The sequence below is a fragment of the Phyllostomus hastatus genome, unplaced genomic scaffold (assembly GCF_019186645.2).
Source record: "Phyllostomus hastatus isolate PE091 unplaced genomic scaffold, TTU_PhHast_1.1 phas_scaffold_755, whole genome shotgun sequence".
Taxonomy (NCBI): domain Eukaryota; kingdom Metazoa; phylum Chordata; class Mammalia; order Chiroptera; family Phyllostomidae; genus Phyllostomus; species Phyllostomus hastatus.
Window position 1 is genome coordinate 13,220,046 of NW_025334039.1, and position 21,631 is coordinate 13,241,676.

General features: G+C 41.7%; 1 protein-coding gene across 1 annotated transcript in view; it reads right to left on the reverse strand.

The window, feature by feature from the left end:
* The window catches only part of LPCAT3 (lysophosphatidylcholine acyltransferase 3), a 38,426-nt gene extending 20,984 nt beyond the window's left edge, over positions 1–17,442 (reverse strand). The window contains exon 1 of the mRNA XM_045826389.1: positions 17,179–17,442. Coding sequence (XP_045682345.1) covers positions 17,179–17,329 — 151 coding nt within the window. The 5' untranslated portion in view covers positions 17,330–17,442. The remainder of the gene's footprint in view (positions 1–17,178) is intronic.
* Positions 17,443–21,631: the final 4,189 nt, after the last annotated feature.

Consider the following 21,631-nt stretch of genomic DNA (forward strand, 5'->3'; position numbering starts at 1 on the left):
AGCTATTCATTCAAGAAGTTTGGCAGTAAACTTTGGGCCAGTGAGTGCAGCCACTGAGTGAAGTGAAAAAGCTTTAGGAGAAGTTCTACCTATATGTGTTTTATGAAAGAAAAACAGTAGAATGGAAAAGGACAGTACCTGTGCCATAGGAAGAAGGATTTCCCTTAGGCAAAGAAAACCTGGCTCTCCTCGAGACTGGAGGGCAAGGGCGGAGGCTGGTCTAGAAATAGGAAAGGCCGACGAGGACAATGACAGTAAGACCCTAAATTTCCTCAGTGAACAGGTGAGGTGGGCCACCTCTTGGTGGAATGGCGGTGTGGGAGAAGCAGAATGAGATGGGGGTCGTGAGGGAACACACAGCCCAACCTCAGAGAATCAATCAACCAGAGACAATGCTCTCTTTTTGACAAAGTTACTGAAAACATTAAGTGGGCAGTTCCTCAGCTATGGAACATTATTCGTTCTTCTTTCTTCAGAAGTTAGTATTATATAGGAACATGGCAGAGAGCTCTGACTTGATTTAGAACATCACCGTTGATTTACATGTATCAAGCACGAGCTGCTCATACTGGGGCAGCTGATGGAAGCTGCAAGATCAAATGTGGCACATCCACTTTATTAGATGTTTTCCAGGAAAAAAATTAAGTATTTAATATGATTAAGTAAATTTAAGTAACTTAATCATATTAAAACAAATGATACAAAATGGAATGCAAAGTTGTACCTGCATTTTAAATATACAACACGAGACTTCAAGACTTTGTCTTTTCACAGCTACTTTATGCTAAATACCCTGGAGCCCCTGAGAGTACACATTTATTTAGTCTCCTACTGTGGACTTGAGGGAACCGTCCATGAGAAAACGTAAGAAGCTCTGCTTGAAATCCGTATTTTTATCCTTTCCTCTAGATCCAAAGAAAGAGGTCCCTCCCTTGTTCTTAAACACCTCCTCCTTGCCTTTAGTCCCAATCCTCTGAATTCTACCCATACCAGTCATATTTGGGAACTTCCTTTATGATCTTTCTTGCTAATTTACTCATTCTTTTCTTCTCAATAATAACTATTATCATCAATACCAGAAACTAACCTTTATTGAACATTTAGTATCATGCAATGAGAATTCTGCACTTTATACATTATTCCATTTAATCTTCATAGCCACTATATGAGGTAAATAATACTATTACTGTCTTTATTTTATGAGTAAGCAAACAAATCAAAGTAGTTATCTAACCTGTGCTGATTAGCTAGCAATTGATGAAGCTGGATTCTAACCCATGGTCTCACCTCTAAGCCCATGACTTAGCCCCTTCGCACGTTATCTCCTCTGCCTTCAACACTGCACAGGCGCTCCTCGTCACCCTTTTAGCCCTCCCTACCCACCTTGTCCCTTTGCTGCTGCTTCTAGCTACTGTTCATTTCCACTTATTCCTTGTGCAGTCAATGTCCTGGAATCCTGGTCTAGCCCACCACCTCTATTTCTTGTCCACCCATTTCTTTCTTCGCCTTCAGCAATGTGGCCCGGGTCTCCTCCCTAAACCTCACCTTCACGTCTTGTGAGGAGATCTGGTTTAGATGGTCAATGGGCTCCTCAGAGCAACTGAAACTCATGGCAAACTCAAAGTTCATGCTTATAGCTGGACATCAGGGAGTGAGGACACCGACTCTCAAAGAGAGGCTATGCCTGTCACTGCTCGTAGGGGTCATTTACTGTGACAAGATTACAGCCAAGATGGAACTTCTGGTTAAAAGAGCCTCATCTGGAAGTTGTGACTTTTCTAGACTATGGAATGTTACCACAGATAATGGGTATTTTGCTTTGGGCAATATTGGCCACATTTGGGATCTGTCTTCTCTTTTATCAAATTTCAGTTAAATTTTCCCAAGAATCAGAGACTAGAATATAAAATAGGACTGCTTTTGAACATGGATTATTTGTAGTTTATTTTTATCAAATATTTTCACATGATAATTTTAACTTTTTATTTCTGCCCTGAGGATCTGCCACTCAATTTTTTTCCTCTTCTTTCACTGAGGTGGAAATTCCTCGTGCTATAGACCTATGCAGAGAAAAGGAAGACAAGGACAAATAGGCCCTACTTGACATTGTTTAAGTGATAAGTAACTCACTAGGTACTTAACAGACCAATACACCTCCACATTCTGACAATCCTCTCTAGCTGGAGCTGAGTCATATGTTGAATGGTTATTCATTGGACATATAGATTCTTAGAACTGAAGACACCTTAGAAATCACTGACTCCAAACCCTTCATCAAACAGATAAGAAACTAAGGCCCAAAGGGGATAGTTAGTATACCCAAGGTTAATAGGGCACAGCTTAAATTAGAATCCACATCACTTGATTTCCACTCTGACATTCTTGCTACATGCCTTACTTAGCACTTGGCAGGTACCTGTGAGTCAGTAATAACTACCTATGTGCTTTTAAAACTACAGCTGTATTATTCTTTTGATTTCTCAATAACCATCTATACTCCAGCACCTGTGAATAGACACATGCACACCCATGTTTGTATCAGCTTATCTTCCTATCTAAAAGCATGTAAAGACTTCATTTTAATGTTATAGGTAGGTGCTTTCCCATACTTTGTTAATCTAATCCTTGGGGACACCATGTCCCTAACTCATACTGTGTAGTAAGAATACAGCAGTTCATTTCTGAAAGTTAACTCCAGCTGAGTATCTCAAATATTTTGGCAGTTGTAGTATAAGATTCAGGGAAACTGAAACAAGTGATCAAAATGACCTGAGAATAGTCCTGGCTGGTGTGGCTCAGTGGTTGGGTGTTGTCCTGCAAACCAAAGGGTCACTGGTTTGATTCCCAGTCAGGGCACATTAAATGGGTTGGGGCCAGGTCCCCAGTTGGGGGTGTGTCAGAGGCAACCAATTGTACATCCATGCTTCTCTCCTACCCTCTCTCTAAAAATAAATAAATAAAATAAAATGACCTGAGAATAAAAGAACAGGGGGGATATTTTAAAGGTAAACTAGTGGATGTTACTTGTGAGAAAGGTTTATTATGAATGTTCTAAATATTAGTTTTTAGTCACTTAACCCAACCAAACAACCTAAACTTAAACTGCCCCACAATCCTACCAAAAGTAATTCTTTGCTCTGGCCACGTAGCTCAGTTGGTTAGAGCATCGTCCTGCTACACCAAGGTTGTAGGTTTGATCCCCGGTCAGGGCACATACAAGAAACAACCAATAAATGCATAAATAAGTGGAACAACAAGTTGATGTTTTACTCTATCTCTCTCACAACCAAAAAAAAAATTCTTTGCTCCATTTCAGTGAAGTGCACTTAATAAGCAAGGCCTTCTTAAGCTTAGTGCTAGTGACTAATATATACACATGTTGACTAGTGAAATCTGCGGTCAAAGCGGAAAAGTTAAGACACAGCAAAGGACTGACTTTGATGCCACAATCCCCTGTACTGTCACGCCACAGGAATCAGACTCTCATAGGTTCTCACCAGCTTCCTAGCCCAGGAAAGTGCCGCCCAGCAGCGGCATGCTCGCAGGAGCCTTTCAAGTCTGGTGCGATGGCAACAGAGGTGTCGAGGATATTATCCTTACGTTTGAACACCTGGATCACAGTATTTTTTACAGTACTAGAATTTATTCAAATGGTCACATAGTTATTTTGTTACTTTAGATAAAATTCTACAAACTTATAGATTGAAAGAATGTTAAAGCTAAAAGAGGCTAATGACTGGCATGTCTTCATTTTACTGGAACAGGGACATGAGATGTCCAGATTGACTTTGAGGTGCTTTAAGACACTAAAATGCCTTTGCTAGGTATAAAATGACACCCTTGTTGCCTATATACAATGTATTTTATCACATTTTAATTATTTTTAAGTTAGTAAACCACATGGTGGCAGCTTCTAGCTAGATTATCTGATGGAGTACAGGAGACCTCATTTTATTGCACTTTGCTTTATTGTATTTCATAGGTGGTGTTGTTTTTTAAAAAGATTTTATATATTTTTATTTTTAGACAGAGGGGAAGGGAAGGAGAATGAGAGGAAGAGAAACATCAATGTGTGGTTGCCTCTAGTGCACCCCTTGCTGAGGAACTGACCCGCAATCCAGGCACGTGCCTTGACTGAGAGTCGAACCAGCGACCCTTTTGTTTGCAGGCTGGCACTCAATCCATTGTGCCACACCAGCCAGGGCTGTTGTGTGTGTGTGTTTTAATAAATTGAAGGAAAGATCCTCCACCAGCAAAAAGATTACAACTTGCTTTACTGCGGTGGTCTAGAACTGAATCTGCAATATCTCTAAGGTATGCCTGTAGAACATCCCTGGACTCAGATCAAGAGTAACCTAGTGTAGAAATTCAGTTCTGGCCCTGGCCAGATGGGTCAGTTGGTTGGAATTTCATTCTGTACACCAAAAGGTTGCAGGTTTGATTCCTGGTCAGGGCACATACCTTGCAGGTTCAATCCCCACTTGGTGTATATAAGGGAGGCAGCTGAACGATGTTTATCACTCACATTGATGTTTCTCCACCCCACCCACTTCCCCCACCCTCCGCTTTCTCTCTCTCTAAAAATCAATAAACATCCTTGGGGAGAATTTTTAAAAGAAACCTTTAAAAAATAAAAAAAATAAAAAGAAATTCAGTTCTGTAGCTTGGGCAAATTACTTAGATTCTCTGTACCTCAATTTCTTCATCAGTGACACAGGGACAATACCAGCCACCTCACAGGCCATTGTACACATTAAAAGAGAAAATATTTGTAAAAGCATCATACATGTACTTCTTTTAGGTCACTTTAAAAATATTTATTGCATGTGTGGGCAAATATTTTGAATCAGCTCTTCTATACCTGATTCCTTAAAATCTGAGTATTCTTTTACTTGGTTTTAAAATATGAAGTCCCAGGCTCAAGTCTCTAATCTAGGGGTGGGAAATTTTGGCCTTTGCCCACTTCAATGTGATTTAGCTAAATTAAGCCTGTAGCAACTTTCAAAATAAAGTCCTGGCCCTGGCTGGTGTGGCTCAGTGGATTGAGTGCCAGCCTGTTAACGAAAGAGTCACCAGTTTGATTCCTAGTCAGGCACATGCCTGGGTTGTGGGCCAGGTCCCCAGTTCCCCAACTGGCATACAAGAGGCAACCACACATTGATGTTTCTCTCCCTCCTTCTTTCCCTTACCCTGTCTAAAAATAAATAAATAAAATCTTAAAAAACAAAACAAAACAAAAATAAAGGTCTATGAGTTGCACCCAGTACTCCCAGGAAGCTGATTTTCCAAGAAGCTACTAAAGCTCTAGTTTCAAGGCCCTGTATTTACTACACAGGACCCTTGTAAGGTCACAGGGGCAGGGATGAGGGGAAAAGAGGGGAGAGAGCAACATGTTCACACCAACTTACATTTTTGTAAAACTTGTAAGGTATTTTTGTGGTTTTTTTTTTTTTCCCTAAAGAAGGTCCCCACAATTATATAAACCTCAGGTCCTATGAATCCTGATTATTAAAGAAAATAATCAACCACTACAACAAAACTAGGCACATGCCAGGAAATTCTGTTACTCTCAGAACTCCCAGTGGAACACTGGTTCTTTGATCCTGCTGTGACTCGATCTGTCCGAGGGTTGCCCTGTTGCATGGCCAAGTGGCTAATTAGCTGCTCTTTCTCTAATCCCTGCCCCAATACTTGTCCTGACAACTTCTTTCTTTAGAGTTGCCAAATTTAATCTTTGTACACACAAACAAGGCAGGTACAACCTCTTTTTCGTAGGAGGTATTTCTGCAAATAAAACAATAAACTCATTCTTACCCAGTTAAGATTCTAGGAGGAGAAAAGATAATAGCATCACATCCTCTAATGGTCAGTTCTCTCTTCCTCTCTACCTCTGTGATCATATGTGGTCCCCCTTTATTCTTTTTCTTAAGTGTACAATTCTGTGGATTTCAGTATATTCACAGTGCTGTGCAACCATCCACACTATCTAGTGTCAGAACGCTTCCATTACCCTAATAAGAAACCCCACACCTCTTAGCAGTCCACTCCCAATTCAACCCTCCTCTCATTCCCTGGCAACCATCAATCTCCTTTCGGGATTTACTGATTCGGGGCATTTCATATAAATGGAATTATACAATATGTGGCCATTTGTGTCTGACTTCTTTCACTTAGCATAATGTTTTCAAAGTTCATGCATGTTGTAGCATGTACCAGTACTTCATTCCTTTTTATGGCTGCATAATATTCCACTGTACGAATATAACGTTTTGCTTATTCATTCACCAGTTGGGGTACAATTGGCTTGCTTCCACTTTTTAGCTAATATAATAATGCTAGGAACATCTATGTACAAGTGTTTGTGGCGAGCATATGCTTTCAATTTGTTTGAATATACTAAATGACCAGGAGTGGACTTGCTGGGTGACACTACAAACTGTTTAATTTTGAGAAACTGACAAACTGTTCGCACAGTGGCTGCACCATTTTATGTTCCCACCAGCAATGCACGAGGGTCTCAGTTTCTCCATGTCCTTACCAATGCTTGTTTATCTGCCTCTTTCCATGGGCTCATTGGCATTTGTACGTCTTCTTCAGAAAAATGGCTATTTATGTCTTTTGCCCATTTTACAATTGGGCCATTTGTCTTTTTACTATTGAGTTATGAGAATTCTTGATATAGTCTAGACACTAGACCCTTATTAGATACATGACTTGCAAATATTTTTTCATTCTGAGGGTTATCTTTTCACTTTCTTGATAATATCCTTTGATGCACAAAAGTTTTTAATTTGGATGACGTCCAATCTATTCCTGACTACCCAAGCTGGAAATAATCTACTCCTTTCTGTATTAGCATCTCAATGTTATCTTAAGACTTGGGAAGAATCTTCAAAAATGTTTTTTAAAATTACGTATTTTAGAATAAAATACAAATATGAATACTTTAAAATATAAAACAAGAGGGTAAGACTTGGAGAAATTTGGAGCTTCTGGTCAGGTGCTGACCTGGGTTCCCATAACCACGCCGTTAGGCTCTTGGTGTAATAGAGATGCAGGCTATCTAGGAGTTCCTATGTTTTGCTTTTGTTGTCTAATCTTTCAGAAGGGCCAACAAAAAATTAAGTAGAGTTAGATTACTCTTTAACTAAAGGAGGAGGATTTCTAGTAGCCATAGTGGTTCAGTATTTTTAGCCTGGGCCCCAGCATATATGTAGTCTAATTATAGTCAGTCCTTTCCACGTCCGTCTGAGGCGTGTGCCCTGGGAGCCTTGCAGCGTACTGTCCCAGGTGGCCTTTCCTTGCTGACTTGCAAATAGAAGTTTTACATTTATGGACGGTAATCCGGGGCGGGTTCCAAGTCCATGAGTTTAGAATTGCTATCCCAGCAGAAACTGAAAACCTCAAGAGCTCTAGGCCGTTTTCCACGTCTGCGTGGGTGCCCCTTCTCATTAGAGCGTGTGTGTGTATACATACACACATATACAGCGACTAAATCTTTAACCTCCTGGGACTTCAGTTCTTCCTACAATATATGCACATAAATCCTCGATTTTTTATAGTGATTTCTTAATTGCCTGCAAAATTAGTACCTTACATTGATAATGTTATGTAGCAGATATGACCATGTATACTTCTCTTATGAAAATGCCACAGCATCACGAATACTTGTACTGCAAGCAAGTTTAATTGACAAAAGCCTTTTATTTTAAAACTCAGCCTATGGCTAGAGTGGGGCATTTTAATAGTTTACTAGATGACTTCATGTGAGTCAAGAGCAAACCTGGGTTTGATTATTTTTAGCTTGATCTTTTGCCTACTTTCTGACAAACTGTCCCTATGTCACAATGCAATGACATGTCTATCAGAAGCCTCTACTGCTAACTATTGTGGTGCATAGTTCTTCCACAGGCTCTTTCATTCAGGGTGTCCAGAGTTTCATGACTCTCTTACCTTCATAGCCACTGCGTGGGTAGGGAGGAACTTAGATCTGAAACCAGTCCATTTTAGGCCACAGGGAAACCCTTATCGAGCAGTTATTTATCCTTATTTTTAGTGTCTTACTTGCCTCCTCACCTTCTCATTTTGAAAATAGGGAGAAATAAAGATGCATACAATATCTTTTAGGTTACACAAATTGTAGGTAGGCTTTGAAGTTCTCTAGGAAGCTATTACTGATTTACCAAGAGAACTCCAAGTGGGCCCTAAGTCTCCTGGCCCTTGACTTCAGCAACCGCTGGGAAAATGTCAAAACACACACACACACACCCATATCTAAAAAACTCTACAAGGAGGACAGTTTGCTTAGAACAGCTCTCCCTGGCAGCCCTAACTTCGACACCCAGTTTTGTTAAAGCTACTAGTCTCAATTTAGTAATTGTATTAAGACATATGTGGTGATCAATTAGGAGAATTCTGTATTGCTCAAGGTGATTGATACAGGACAGAAAAGGAAAGATGGAGCTATTTGTCCAACCTTATGAAAAAAAAAAAAAAACCGCCTCTTTCTATGTTTTAAATTGGTTGTTTTCAAGATTTTATTTATTTTTGAGAGAGGGAAAGGGAAGGAGAAAGGGAGAGAAACATCGATGTGATCAGAGAAACATTGATCGTTTGTTTCTAGTACACACCCGACCGGGAACTGAGCCGGCGCCCCAGACTTGGGCCCTAACTAGGGATCAAACCTGCAACCTTTCACCTAGTGGGACTATGCCCAACCAACACAACCACACTGGTTAGGGATTATTTCACACTTTGATGAGAAAATTAAAAGTAGAGGCATTTTTGTCCTGACTGGTGTGGCTCAGTTGGGTGTTGTCCTGCAAAGTGAAAGGCTGTTGCCTGATTCCTGGTCAGGGCATGGGCCGGGGTGAGGGTTTGGTCCCTGGCTGGGGTGTCTACTAGAGGCACCTGATTGATGTTTCTCTCCATCTCCTTCTCCCTCCCTTCCCCCCTCTCTAAAAAGAAATAAATAGCCCTGGCTGGTGTGGCTCCATGAATTGAGTGATTTGGCCTGTGCACCAAAGGGTCTCAGGTTCGATTCCCAGTCTGGGCACATGCCTGGGTTGAAGGCCAGGTCCCCAGTAGGGGCCAGGCGAGCAAGAGTCAACCACACACTGATGTTTCTCTCCCTGTCTTCAAATATAAATAAATAAAATCTTTAAAAAATAAAAAAATTTAAAAAATCTTAAAAACGAATGTGTAAAACAAGTGGTGTAGGTAATGATGACAGTTATGATAATATGATAATGATGCAATGTTATAATAATAATATTAATATGATTCAATATTATTTGAAGAATAACAATATATGTTAGCAAATGGGAAACACTAAGCTGTAAAGAACCTGAGAGCATTTTGTTTCTTCTAAAGACCACAAGATACAAAGACATTTCAAAAAGTTTAAGGTACTATTAAGATACAAAGTTTTACAAAACAGATACTTGAAGAAATACAGTCATGTGGCACTTAATGACTGAGACCCATTCTGAAAAATACATTATTATGCAATTTGGTCACTAGGCGAACATCACTTACACAAACCTAGATGGTATAGCTTATTGCTCCCAGGCTATAGCCCTGCACAGCATGCCGCTGCACAAAACAACACATGATTTAAATCAAGCACAAGAGAAAATGATACAATCAAGAGACACGGTAAACACAAGAGTATCAGGTGGCTGCCTGCGTTACCCAACATACTGTTTTACAGAAAACTTTTTTTATAAGTAGAAAAAGTACACTCTAAAATAACAGAAGTATAATATAGTAAAGGCATAAACCAGTAACACAGTTGTGTATCACCATGACCAAGTATCATGTACTGCACCTAACTATACGTGCTGTACTTTTTATGACTGGCAGGGGAGGAGGTCTGTTTACATGAGCACCACCACAGACACGTGGGGAATGTTATGATGGCATTAGGAATTTTTCAGCTCCATTATCATCTTACGAGATCACAACCGTCCTATATGCAGTCCGTCTAGACCGACACGCTGCTGTGCGGTGTGTGACTGTATGCTAAACCAGCGGTCCTCAATCTTCAAGGCAATCGGTGTAACCTGGAAGCCTTGTTAAAACAGATGCCTGGGCCCCACCCTCAGAGTTTCTCATTCAGTAGGTCTGGGGTAGACTCGAGAATCTGAATTTCTAAAAAGTTCCTAGGAGATGCTGATGCTGCTGGTCCCAAGACCACACTTGGAGTCTCCTCAGAAAGGAAGGAGATGAATACTTACTGAGAGAAGGGAGAGGACAATTATTTAAAACTAGATTGGGTCAGGCCTGGTCACTAGTTTATAGAGTTTATCTCATTTAGTCCTCACAGTGTCCCAATGAGCAATGAAATGCTTCAGGGCAGAGGAGAATGAACATATCTGCACAAAGAATGCAGTTGTTTAGAAATAAGAAATTTCTTTGATGACTATATTATTTTTAAAAACTCACATAAATTTTTCATCCTGTTTCAAAATATTGCTGCTTGTTATGAATAAATATAATTTTAAAATTATATTTAACACTTGACTTCAATTTTTTAGTAAGTTTGGCCTTTGGGAACATTAAGAAACGAACAGCTGAAGTTTAGTAATTACCTATGGTGAAACAGGTAGCATTATTTAATCCAGAATTTGCACCTAGGACTGCAAGTCTCTAAAGGCAATGCACCTCCTACCACCTTACCCTGTCCCCCACCTCTGCACACCTGAAAGGTCTACCGAGTTTTTCCTCTGCTACTCCTTTATGATCCTTTATTGTTCTAGCCAAACGGACTACTTGCTGTTCCTCCGATGTGTCTCACTTTTCCCGATCCTCACATACATGCTCATTATTCTCTGCAGCTATAAAGCTCCCCTTTTTATCTCTACCTTACCAGAATCTTCTGTTCTCTTTAAGGTCCAGCTGAAATGCTGTTTTCTTTTTAAAGACCAAATCTCATGTTTCAAGTTTGTTGGACTGAACACCTCCAGTGAGTTCCTCTGGCTGCCCAGGCAGATTTAATGTCAGTGGGTATGTAATTATTTTTGTTAAATTAGCTTATGCATATCATCTCATGGGCCTTAATTCATACATGCCTCTGCAAAGAAATGATTCTGACATTAAAGTTAAACTGGCACTCAAAACATGAAATTTTGTGCAATGTAAGATACTGGAGTGTAGATAAGTAATTGGAACAATATATTTAAAAAAAATCCTCAGCCCTGACTGGTGTGGCTGAATTGGTTGGGGGCCCTCTCGCAAAGTGAAAGGTTGCGGGTTCAGTCCCTAGTTGGGGTGAGTACTAGAGGCAACGGATTGGTTTCTCTCCCTGTCGTTCTCCCTCCCTTCCCTTCTCTCTAAAAATAAATACTTTATAATGCCATTGCAATGCTACCTGAAGAAAGCTTTTTGCATTGAAAAGATGGATTTAGTTCTGAAGGGCCAGACCTGACTTTGGTCCAAAGGGATCTAAATTGTAGGACCTCCTTTGATTTTAAAGGTTGCTAACCAGTGAGGCTAATTTTGAATCTCTGAGGAATGAATCCTTACTCCCAAGTACACTTTTTGATCAGTCTATCAGCCAAGCCACAGTCATGGCCAAGGCTAGAGAACACACATACTAAGCAGGGTGGCCATCTGCTCTATTTGGCCACCTCCAGCTTTGGAAGCTGAGAGGTATCTCATGTGCTGATTACATCTTGGTTTAACTACCCAGAGTGGAACGATAAAAAGATATCAAGGGCATTTATCTTTTCCACCCCCACATGCTCCTCACAAACTGCAGTAGGTAAAAAGCAAGGACTCCAGAGTTGGGTAGAAATGGGTGTGACCTTAGGCAGGAGAGAGAACAGTACTGTAATTATCTGTAACTGGCAGGTTTAGGTGGGGTATTGTTGAGCACTTCTAACACTGTCTGGCGTGTAGTAAATCCTTAATGATCGGTCAGCTGTTGTTAACAAGTGGCAGCAACATACTCCACATGAAGTAGGTTCTATTCTCTCCTATAAGCTTTTCAATAGTATTTCATTCCCTCCCCAATTCAATTATGATACCAATATGGACTCCTAAAACTGTATCTTTAGCTCAACTTCTTTCCTGATCTTATTATAGTGGTTTCACAATTCTCAAGACACGTAGAGGTGCCCCTGAAGCCCCTAAAGTAAATCCAAAACCAGATCATTACCTGGAACTGAAAATATTTAACTTTCCTCTTGACCTCTCTGCATTTGTGAAAGATACTGTCATTTTTTACCTACCCAGGCAGATGGGCAGAGTTTTGTTTTTCAACTTAAAAAAAAGATTTTATTTATTTATTTTTAAAGAGAGAAGAGCCCTGGCTGGCATAGCTCAGTGGATTGAGCACCAGCCTGCAAACCAAAAGGTTGCTGGTTCAATTTGCAGTCAGGGCACGTGCCTGGATTGCGGGCCACATCCCTGGTTGGGGGAATAAAGGAGGCAGCCACACACCGATGTTTCTCTTCCTCTCTCCCACCCTTCCCTTCTCTTTTTAAAAAAAAAAAAAGATTTTATTTACTTATTTTTAGAGAAAGGGGAAGGGAGGGAGAAAGAGAGGCAGAGAAACATTAATATATCCATTGGCTGCCTCTTGCAAACCCCTTGTTATACCCAGGGTTTAACTGGGGACCTGGCCCGCAACCCAGGCATGTGCCCGGCCTGGGAACTGAACTGGTATCCTTTCTGTTCTCGGGCTGGCACACAATCCACTGAGCCACACCAGTCAGGGCTTAAACTACTTCTTTATCCTCCTTTTAATCAGGTAGTTGCCAAGTCATTCATTTACACATTGACTTTTTCAACAAGTATTTATTATGCGTCTTCTATAAGCCAGGTACCGTGTTAAAGTGCGGGTATACTGTGGCAAACAAAACTTACATTGTTTCTGTCCTCATCTAGAAATACATAATTACAAATTAGAACAGATACTTGTAAGGAAATTTCAGTAAGTTTGAGGAAGTACAAGGAACATACTTTAAAATAGAGTGTCAGGAAGGAACTTTCTGAGGAAGTGACAATTTGAACTGAGACCTGAGAGATGAAAAGGAGTCTGTCAGGTGAAGAACAAGAGCATTCCAGGCAGTGGGATGCGCAGGTACAAAGGCCCCAAGGTAGGAAAGGGCTTAATGTCTTTTCTGAGAAACTGGGGGAAAAAGAAAAAAAAAAAAAGGCCACAAGGCTAAAAGGTTGTGAACTTGCTTGAAATGAGGCTGAGCAGCGGGCAGGGGCTTACGAGTCACGATGGAAAGCCCCTGCAGGGTTCTGAGCAGCAGAGGCACAGCATTGGACCACTCTGGCTGCTTTTGGAGAATGGACTGGAGGGGACAAGAACACAATTGGAGACCAGTCAGGAGGCTCCTTGGGTGGTTCTGGTGACAGATGGTCAGTGGCTGTGGTGATGGAGAACACGGGATGTATTTCAGACACCATTTGGAGGTAGTTTTGATTGGCTTGGTGATTTGGGGGTGGGGAGATGACAAGGCTGGCTCTTGGGTTTCTGGCATGAGGACTGTGTAGGTGGGATTGTTTCAGAACCCACCGTTCAGAAGATTCTGTATTCCAGAAATACCTCACGTGAGATCCCTCCTTTCCCCTCTGGGTGCAACCACCTTGCCTCCAAGTCATTTTAACTACTTAGATTATGTTCCGTCTCGTTAGATTTCCTACCTCTCATCTGTGTCCACTTCAGATTACCCTTCACAGCGTTATCTTCCTAATACAGCTTTGGTCACATTATCCCCCTTTCAAATATTTCCAATGGCTTCCTCTCATCTTCTTAATTAAGTATGAACTCCTTACCTTGGCTCTCAAGGCTCCATAACCTACCTTTCCAGCCTTATTTCCCACCACTTCTCAACGTAAGTCCTGCGTTAGTCAAACTGGACTACTTACTGCTCCTCGAAAGTGTCACCACACATGACTACCTCACTGCTCTTGCTCATGCTGTTCCTTCTGTCTTATCATCTCAACCTGCTGAAACCTCATTCAACGTTCAAAGTTCATTAAAGGTCCCATTTTTAAATCGCACAAAGCTTAGTAATTCTCTTATGGCCCCCCAGATAGCTGCCTTTTATTGTGGTTATTAGAGTACTTATCTCATGCCCATCCCCTACCCCCTAGTAGACTGCAGAATACCTGGGAGTGCGTAGCTCTCTTACTCATACTGTGCCATGGCCCTTGCCCTTGCAGGGCCAAGCATAGGGCTTTACTCACTGTGGGTACATTTTATTGAGTTTATTTGGAACGATTCATGCTATTATGCTAAGGAGTGATGAGACTCCACGTTGTTGGAGAAGAGATGTTTTCCAGGAGCATTTGCCAGCACCAGGGCTCACAGCAGAATTCATCTTCCACCAAACTCCCTGCAATCACACACAAGATGCACCCCGCCCCCCGCCTTTAACAGAGTCTTCTGGCTATTCACAATGAGTATTCCTCATGAAATACTGAATATTAAAAATTACAGCCTCTAACTCAGAATTTTTCAAGCTACTAGTTGTAACCCATTAATGGTTCATGAAATCAATTAGTGGGTCATAAACAATACTAAAAATAAAACAGAAAAATAGTGAAACACACTGCCTACAGTAAGGAGAAGTGTTTCCTGAAACTTTTGTTTAAAATACCTGTCTACACATATGTATGCACTGGGTCATCATATAAGACATATTTCTTACCACCAGTCCCAGCCAAAAAGCTTTGAAAGCTCTTTCTTTAGTGTTCTGCAGCACCCCCCCACCCCGCCCCACCTGCCCAGAGCAGCACACAGAATCCAAGCAGGGAGAGTAAGATGCTAAGGACGGACCATTCACACCTTAAAATGTGAATGTCTGATACACCTGGCTCTTCCCTCAGGGTATCTGCGTTTAGGTACTTTTACCTCAAATTAATACTGAAGTAGAAGAAAGTGAATCAGAAATAATTTTGGTCTACAGGTCTTCTTGGTACCTATAGCAAAGATTTCCTCCAGTATCCCAGTTCCCCAAGAGAGCTGGGTTCAGGAACCAGGAACTCCATTGCTGAAAGGTGTTGGTTTCTGGATCACAATACACAGAAATGACAATATGAAACAGATTTATAACCAGAATGCACTCCATCTTCCATGCACATGTCAGGGTTATCAATTTATGTTTGCATGTATGCATTTAACTATTCCTAAAAAAATACAATCCTCCATATCCATGTGGAAAAGCTATGCCCGAGGCAACATGAAGCCCTAAGTTGATCTAAAAATGAGAAATACTATGAGTCCCTGAAGGCAGTGGCACATGTGAGATAGGAAGGGAAGTATGGGAAATGGCAGAGTGGGCAAGGGGGCTCAAGAAGGGAGCATATACAGAAAGCAATTTCCCAGTCAGCTGTATGCCCCCTGACAGTACACAGCAGTTATCCATTAGTACTGCACAGGTAGTATTTTACTGGCAGCACAAAAAGGATGAGTTCCAAGTCCTAATTCCAGCCCTGACTCCATTCAACAAGCTGCCCCTTATAATTTGTTGCTATTTGTGTTACATTCTCAATTTATAGTTGAGAAATCAACAGTGAGCTTCCTAACTAATGTAAACACTCTTAATTGTTAATCACAAGCCCAACAAATATGTGGGTCAGAAACAAAGTTGAAGGAATGGGAAGTTAAAAGCTAGTGTGGTGCAAAGAACCCTAGATGGGGGGCCGATAAATTTCAGTTAGATCTGGGTGATACTGAGGAAGTCACACGGTCTAAGGTCCCTTCCACGTCCAACATTTTACAATTCTACAAGGCATGGAAAAGGCAACCTATACTTGGAAGAAAGGAAGATCATCTTGGTTTGATATGTAACAGGCAAATGGCAATGATATAAGCAATGGTTGTTTAAATATGAATTAATGCCTCTCCCATTATCTAGATCTGGTTAACACTCTTAGGTGATATTGTCTGTTGAGGTCTCTACTGACAACTGGATAAATTCCAAACTTCTTGTGGGTATTTAAGACATTCCACAACCGCTCAACGTTATCTCAAACTTCTTACTGTTCAGTTTTCTCACCCTCTGTACTGTCGCAGTTCCCTTTACTTAATTTGTCCCCACCCCTACTCTCCTACCTAAAGTCCCATAGCCTTCATAAAATCTTCCAACTGCTCAAATAGTTATATCTCAGTCCTTGACCTTTGAATTCCTACAGCACTTTACAGAAATCCTATCAGGTAGGCATTCTTGTTTTCAAGCCATATCTAAGAAAACTGAGGTCCAGAGAGGTTAAGTTCCTTGCCCAGGGTCTCAGTTTCTAAGCAGCGTGCTGCTTCCACATTAAAAATAAAAAATAAAGACATTAAAAAAAAGAAACCATGCAGGAAGGAGGCAGTAAAAAGCCTATAAAGCATTTATAACACAGCTTGTTGTGACACAAATTCACACACACCACACCCTTTGAACCACACAGGTAATGAACGCTTAGGGTAGCATTGATGGTTTATAAGGGGGTTGTCAGTCCTGTTTCCCAAACCCAGCATTAAAATCATTTTCAGTGTAAACGACAGGTGGGTGCTTAAGAAAGAAAAGCCATATGGTAGAAGAATAAAATATTAGAAATGGGACAGAAAAGAGATGAAAGTATAATATAAGCTGATAATACACAGAGACTCAATATAGGGATGCAGAGGCCCACGGGGCTAAAATACTGAAGTTAGGGAGCCTATGCTCCCTAATGTGCTCACCCAATAAGAAGGGCGCCTGTGAGAAGTGATACAGGGGTGGACAAAAGTAGGTTTACAGTTGGTCGTATGGAAAAATAATACAATAATTAATAAATAATAGCAACTGTTTCGCATGCTCACTACTTTTGCCCACCCCTGTGTTAATAACAGACAGGAGTGCACATGGCCAAAGCGTAGAACTCAAGAGGGACAAATAAGGACAGGTCATGGGGACTGGGGCAGATCACGGCATATTGAGAGGGGAGGGTGGTGGCGCCAAATGAAGGGTGTAGTAGGGGTGGAAGAGAAGGCGAAGAGGTGAAGAGGTTCAGAGGGCACAGCACCCCCAGACCCGAGATAAGACTTGTCTTTCGATAGCTGGATGGTGTGTTTTAGGATTCACACCCGCACCCCACAAAGCCCTCCTGGCTGGCTCTGGGAAGAGGGGGAGGTCACGTCCCCATTCCTCGAGGACTCCGCGAAAAGGCGGAAGAAGGCACGAGGGTCCTTACCCAGGAAGATGGAGATGATCAGCCGCAGCGCCTGTTCTGACGCGCCCAGGGACGTCGCCAACTTGTTAAGGCTCAGATCCTCGAAACCCCACCGCAGCACCCTTGCCAGCTCTGCCACCGTTCCCACGTGCCCCTCAGCAGCGGACGCCATCTTAGCTCCGGGTGGCCCCCAAGGACCCCCTCAACTCCGTGCGCCCCGAATGTGGGCACAACGCTGTAGCTTCACCCCCAATTCCGGCCCGGAGCCCGCCCACGGCGTGCGCATTGGCTGCAGACCCGCCCAGTGGCTCCAGGCGCTCCTGACTATTGGTTGGTCCTATTAGGGGGCGGGGCCTAGCGCAGCAAGGTAGGCAGAAGGCGGGGCGGAACGTTTGTAATGCAAAGGTGACTTCGGCCGGGAATAAACGAGGGGCTGCCAGAGGGGGCGGAGCCTGGACTCGGGAACTAGAGTTGTGATTGGGAAAGTCTAAAGCCTTGGGCAAGGTGATGGTACAACTGGGACCTAATTGTTTAGGGGAGGAGTCTATGAGGGCTTATGTCCGGCTGGCTCGTGCGCTGCCTTCCCATTGGCTGAGAAAGAGCAGGCGAGAGTCGGGGCGGGAGGGGGGTGTCCTTCCCCAGACCGCGAGGTTACCCTCGGTCGCCCGCGCGCCGGGGTTACTGGGGCATGTAACGGAGAGGGCGGGAAATCCTCCTGCGGCTTCGCGAGCGCCTCCTAACGGTATCTCTGGGCCATTCTCAAACCGTTAGACCAGCCGCCTGCACTCCCAAAGCTTCTCCTAAGAGCTTAGCGCCCCAGAACGCTGTTTGCCTGCTGCTTGTATTTCATACACCCCTTTCGATGTAATTTCCTATATTAAAACGTTACCTTCCCTTGAGAGACAATGAAATTAAGATAGATTGATTTAATCATGATCATTTTCATTAAAAATTAAACCACTTCTGTCACTAATACAGGTTTATGATAAAAGTTCAAGCACTAGAGGAATTTATAGAACAAACTAAAAGTCTTTCTTTCCTATGCTGCTTCTCATCCTTATTTCCTACAGGTAATCACTTTTCAGAGTACACTAACAAAGTATTTTCAAGGATGTGGAGGAAGGGGGAACCCTTGTGTACTGTTAGTGGGAACGCAGTTTGGCGCAGCCACTGTGGAAAGCAGTATGGAGTTACATCAAAAAATTAAAACTGAAACAGGCTATGACCCAGCGATTCTGCTTCTGGGAATATATCTGAAGAATCCTGAACCACCAATTAGAAAGAATATATGCATCCCTGTATTCATTGCAATGTTATTTATAATAGCCAAGATCTGGAAACTGCCCAAGTGTCCATCAATAGATGAGTGCATGAAAGAACTGTGGTACATTTACACAGTGGAATACTACTGGGCCATAAAAAAGAAGGAAATCTTAGCCTTTGTGACAGTATAGATGGCCCTGGAGAGCATTATGCTATGTGAAATAAGCTAGTCAGAGGAAGACAAATACCATATGATTTCACACACATATGGAATCTAATGAACAAAATAAACTAACAAACAAAATAGAAACAGAATCATAGAAACAGATTCATAGAGAACAGACTGACAGATATCAGAGGAAAAGGGTTGCAGGGCTGAGTGAAGAAGGTGAAGGGAGTGAGTCAAAACAAAACAAAACAAAAACAAAAACAACCCATAGACGCAGACAAGAATATGGTGATTACCGGAAGGAAAGAAGGGCTGGGGGGAGGGAGAAAATGGTAAAAGGGGCATAAACAATAATGAAAAGAGACTGGACTTGGGGTAATGAGTACACTATAATACAATTATACAATACAATACAATAATTCTATAATACAAATAAAGTGTTATAGATTATACACCCCAAACCTGTATAATTGTATTAGCCAATGTCACCCCAATAAATTCAATAAAGATGAAAGAAAAGATTACACTAACAAAGATCTTTTGATCACTTAGCATGTGCCAGGAACTGGGCTGGGCTCTTGGGGAATACAGTGAAAAGCCCAAAGCCATGAAGTGGGTACGATGCACTGCCACACAATAGCGTTAATGTGGTGTAATTGCAAGTGAAGGTAAGTGCTCTGAAGGAAAGAAACACAGTTCTATGGAGTATGTAACAGAGGGACATTAAGAGTTTTTGTAATAACTAATTTATGGAGCATTCTTGTACAACTACAGCTTATACTTTTTAAAAAAGATTTTATTTATTTATTTTTTAGAGAGGGAAGGGAGGGAGAAAGAGAGAGAGAGAGAAACATCAATGTGCGGTTGCTGGGGGTCATGGCCTATAACCCAGGCATGTACCCTGACTGGGAATCGAACCTGCGACACTTTGGTTCGCAGCCTGCGCTCAATCCAGTGAGCTATGCCAGCCAGGGCTAGCGTATACTTCTATAGCACTTTGCATCTAATAAGTCACTTTTACATATTTCTTCACTTACTTTAAGTGTGAAACAGGATATTTATTATTATGATTTCCTCTTACAGATACAGAGGCTTGGAGAAACTAAGGCACTCCCTAAATTCTTTTCCCAGTAAGTACTAGAGACAGAATTTAAACCCAAGTCTGTAAAATTTCACTTCCCTCTCCCTTTTTGTTGGCAAAATTAAAGAAATATATGAAATATTCAGAAAAGTAGAGAATAATATAACTTGCCCCAAGATTAAGAAACAAACAACACAGCCCTGGCCTGGTAGCTCAGTTGGATAGAGCATCATCCCAATACACCAAGGCTGTGAGTTCAATCCCCAGTCAGGGCATGTAAAAGAATCAACCTATGATTGATTAAATAAGTGGAACAGCAAATTGATGTTTTCCCCTCCCTCTTTCCAAAATCAATGAATAAAAAAACTTTCACACATATACAGTTGAAGAGCCTGGTATATCCCTTCCCCATGGCATTTCCTTCTTCCCTTCCCAAAGGTCACCATTTTGCTGACTTTGTACTTATCAATCCTATGCTCACTTTTATACTTTACATACTATGTATATCCAGAAACAATATATAGTGTTGCATGCTTTTGAATTTTATATTAATGGTAATTGTAAGTGTATCATTTTGCAACTTGTTTTTATGCTTAACATCTTTATTGAGATACACTGTATTCACGTTTTTCCAAGTAGCTCTAACCCATTCATTTTAACTGTGATGTAACATCCCATTGTATGGTTACACAATTAATTTCTCATGATCGTGTTGAGGAATACTTGAATCATTTTCTATTTATTTGTGTATTTATTTTATTACAAATAAAATAAATACACAAATAAGTGTATTATTTTATTTGTAAAATAATACACTTATTTGTATAAGTGTGCTTCAGTGGTTATTGTCATTTATGCAACAGTGAGTTTCTTTAGCGCTGTGACTCTAAACCTCTTTTTAAAAAAAGTTAATTGGGAGTGTGAGGAACACATTGCTATCCAGTGTGCACACACATTTGTACACTAGACAACAAACACATATGCTGCTGTACTATGTGTGTGTTCTCTGATAACTTCTGTTCTATAGGACAGGGGTGTCTTTCGTTCTGATGAGGCAGCTCTGTGGGGGCGGGGGGTGGCTCCTGGATGGCTCCTGGGTGGGGGCTGTTCACCAGAAAGGCCAAGCCATGATTGGGAAGCTTGGAATGTTCAGCCTTGTCCCCCATTTCTGCAGAAGAGAGCAGGCTGAGGATGGAGTTAATGACGGATCATGTCTATGTGACAAAGTCTCCATAAAAATCCCAGTAGTACGGGGAGTGGAGAGCTCCCGGGTGGGTGAACGGGTGGAGGTGCTGGGAGAGTGACACGCCTGGAGAGCGCGTGGAGGCGCCGTTCTCCTTCCCTTGCCCTACTTATCCCTGCTGTCCGGATGTTCGGCTGTATATCATATTTTTAAACAATAAACCAGTAAAAGTAAGTGAAATGTTTCTCTGAGTTCTGTGGCCGCTCTAGCAAATGAATTGAACCTGAGGAGGGGGCCATTCGAACCTCCCAACTATAGCTTGTTGGCCAGAAGCTCAGGTGACAATCTGGGCTTTGGCACCTGAAGTGGGGTGAGGGCAGTCTTGAAAGACTGGACCCTTAACCTGTGTGATCTGACACTGTCTCTGAGTAGATAGTGTCAGAGTTAAGTTGAACTATAAGACACCCAGTCGATGTCACAAAAAATTGCTTGGTGTGGGGAAAAACTGCCACGCGTTTGGTGAAGTGTTTTGTGTGAGTAGTAAAGGTGACTCACAGGAAAGAAAGACACAGGAGGAAAGAACTTATATTGAAAGGAAAAAACACTGAGTTTTTCCGTTAGACAGAGGATGTGTTAATTTGCTCAAGCAATCAAAGCACATCTGATATAACAAACACCTACAACTAGGATCTCCATCTGGTTATGCTTACAATAATCCATTGTCATTCTCCAAGATCCAGCTGTCTTCTGCGCGGGCCAAATAGGTGAGTCAATGCAG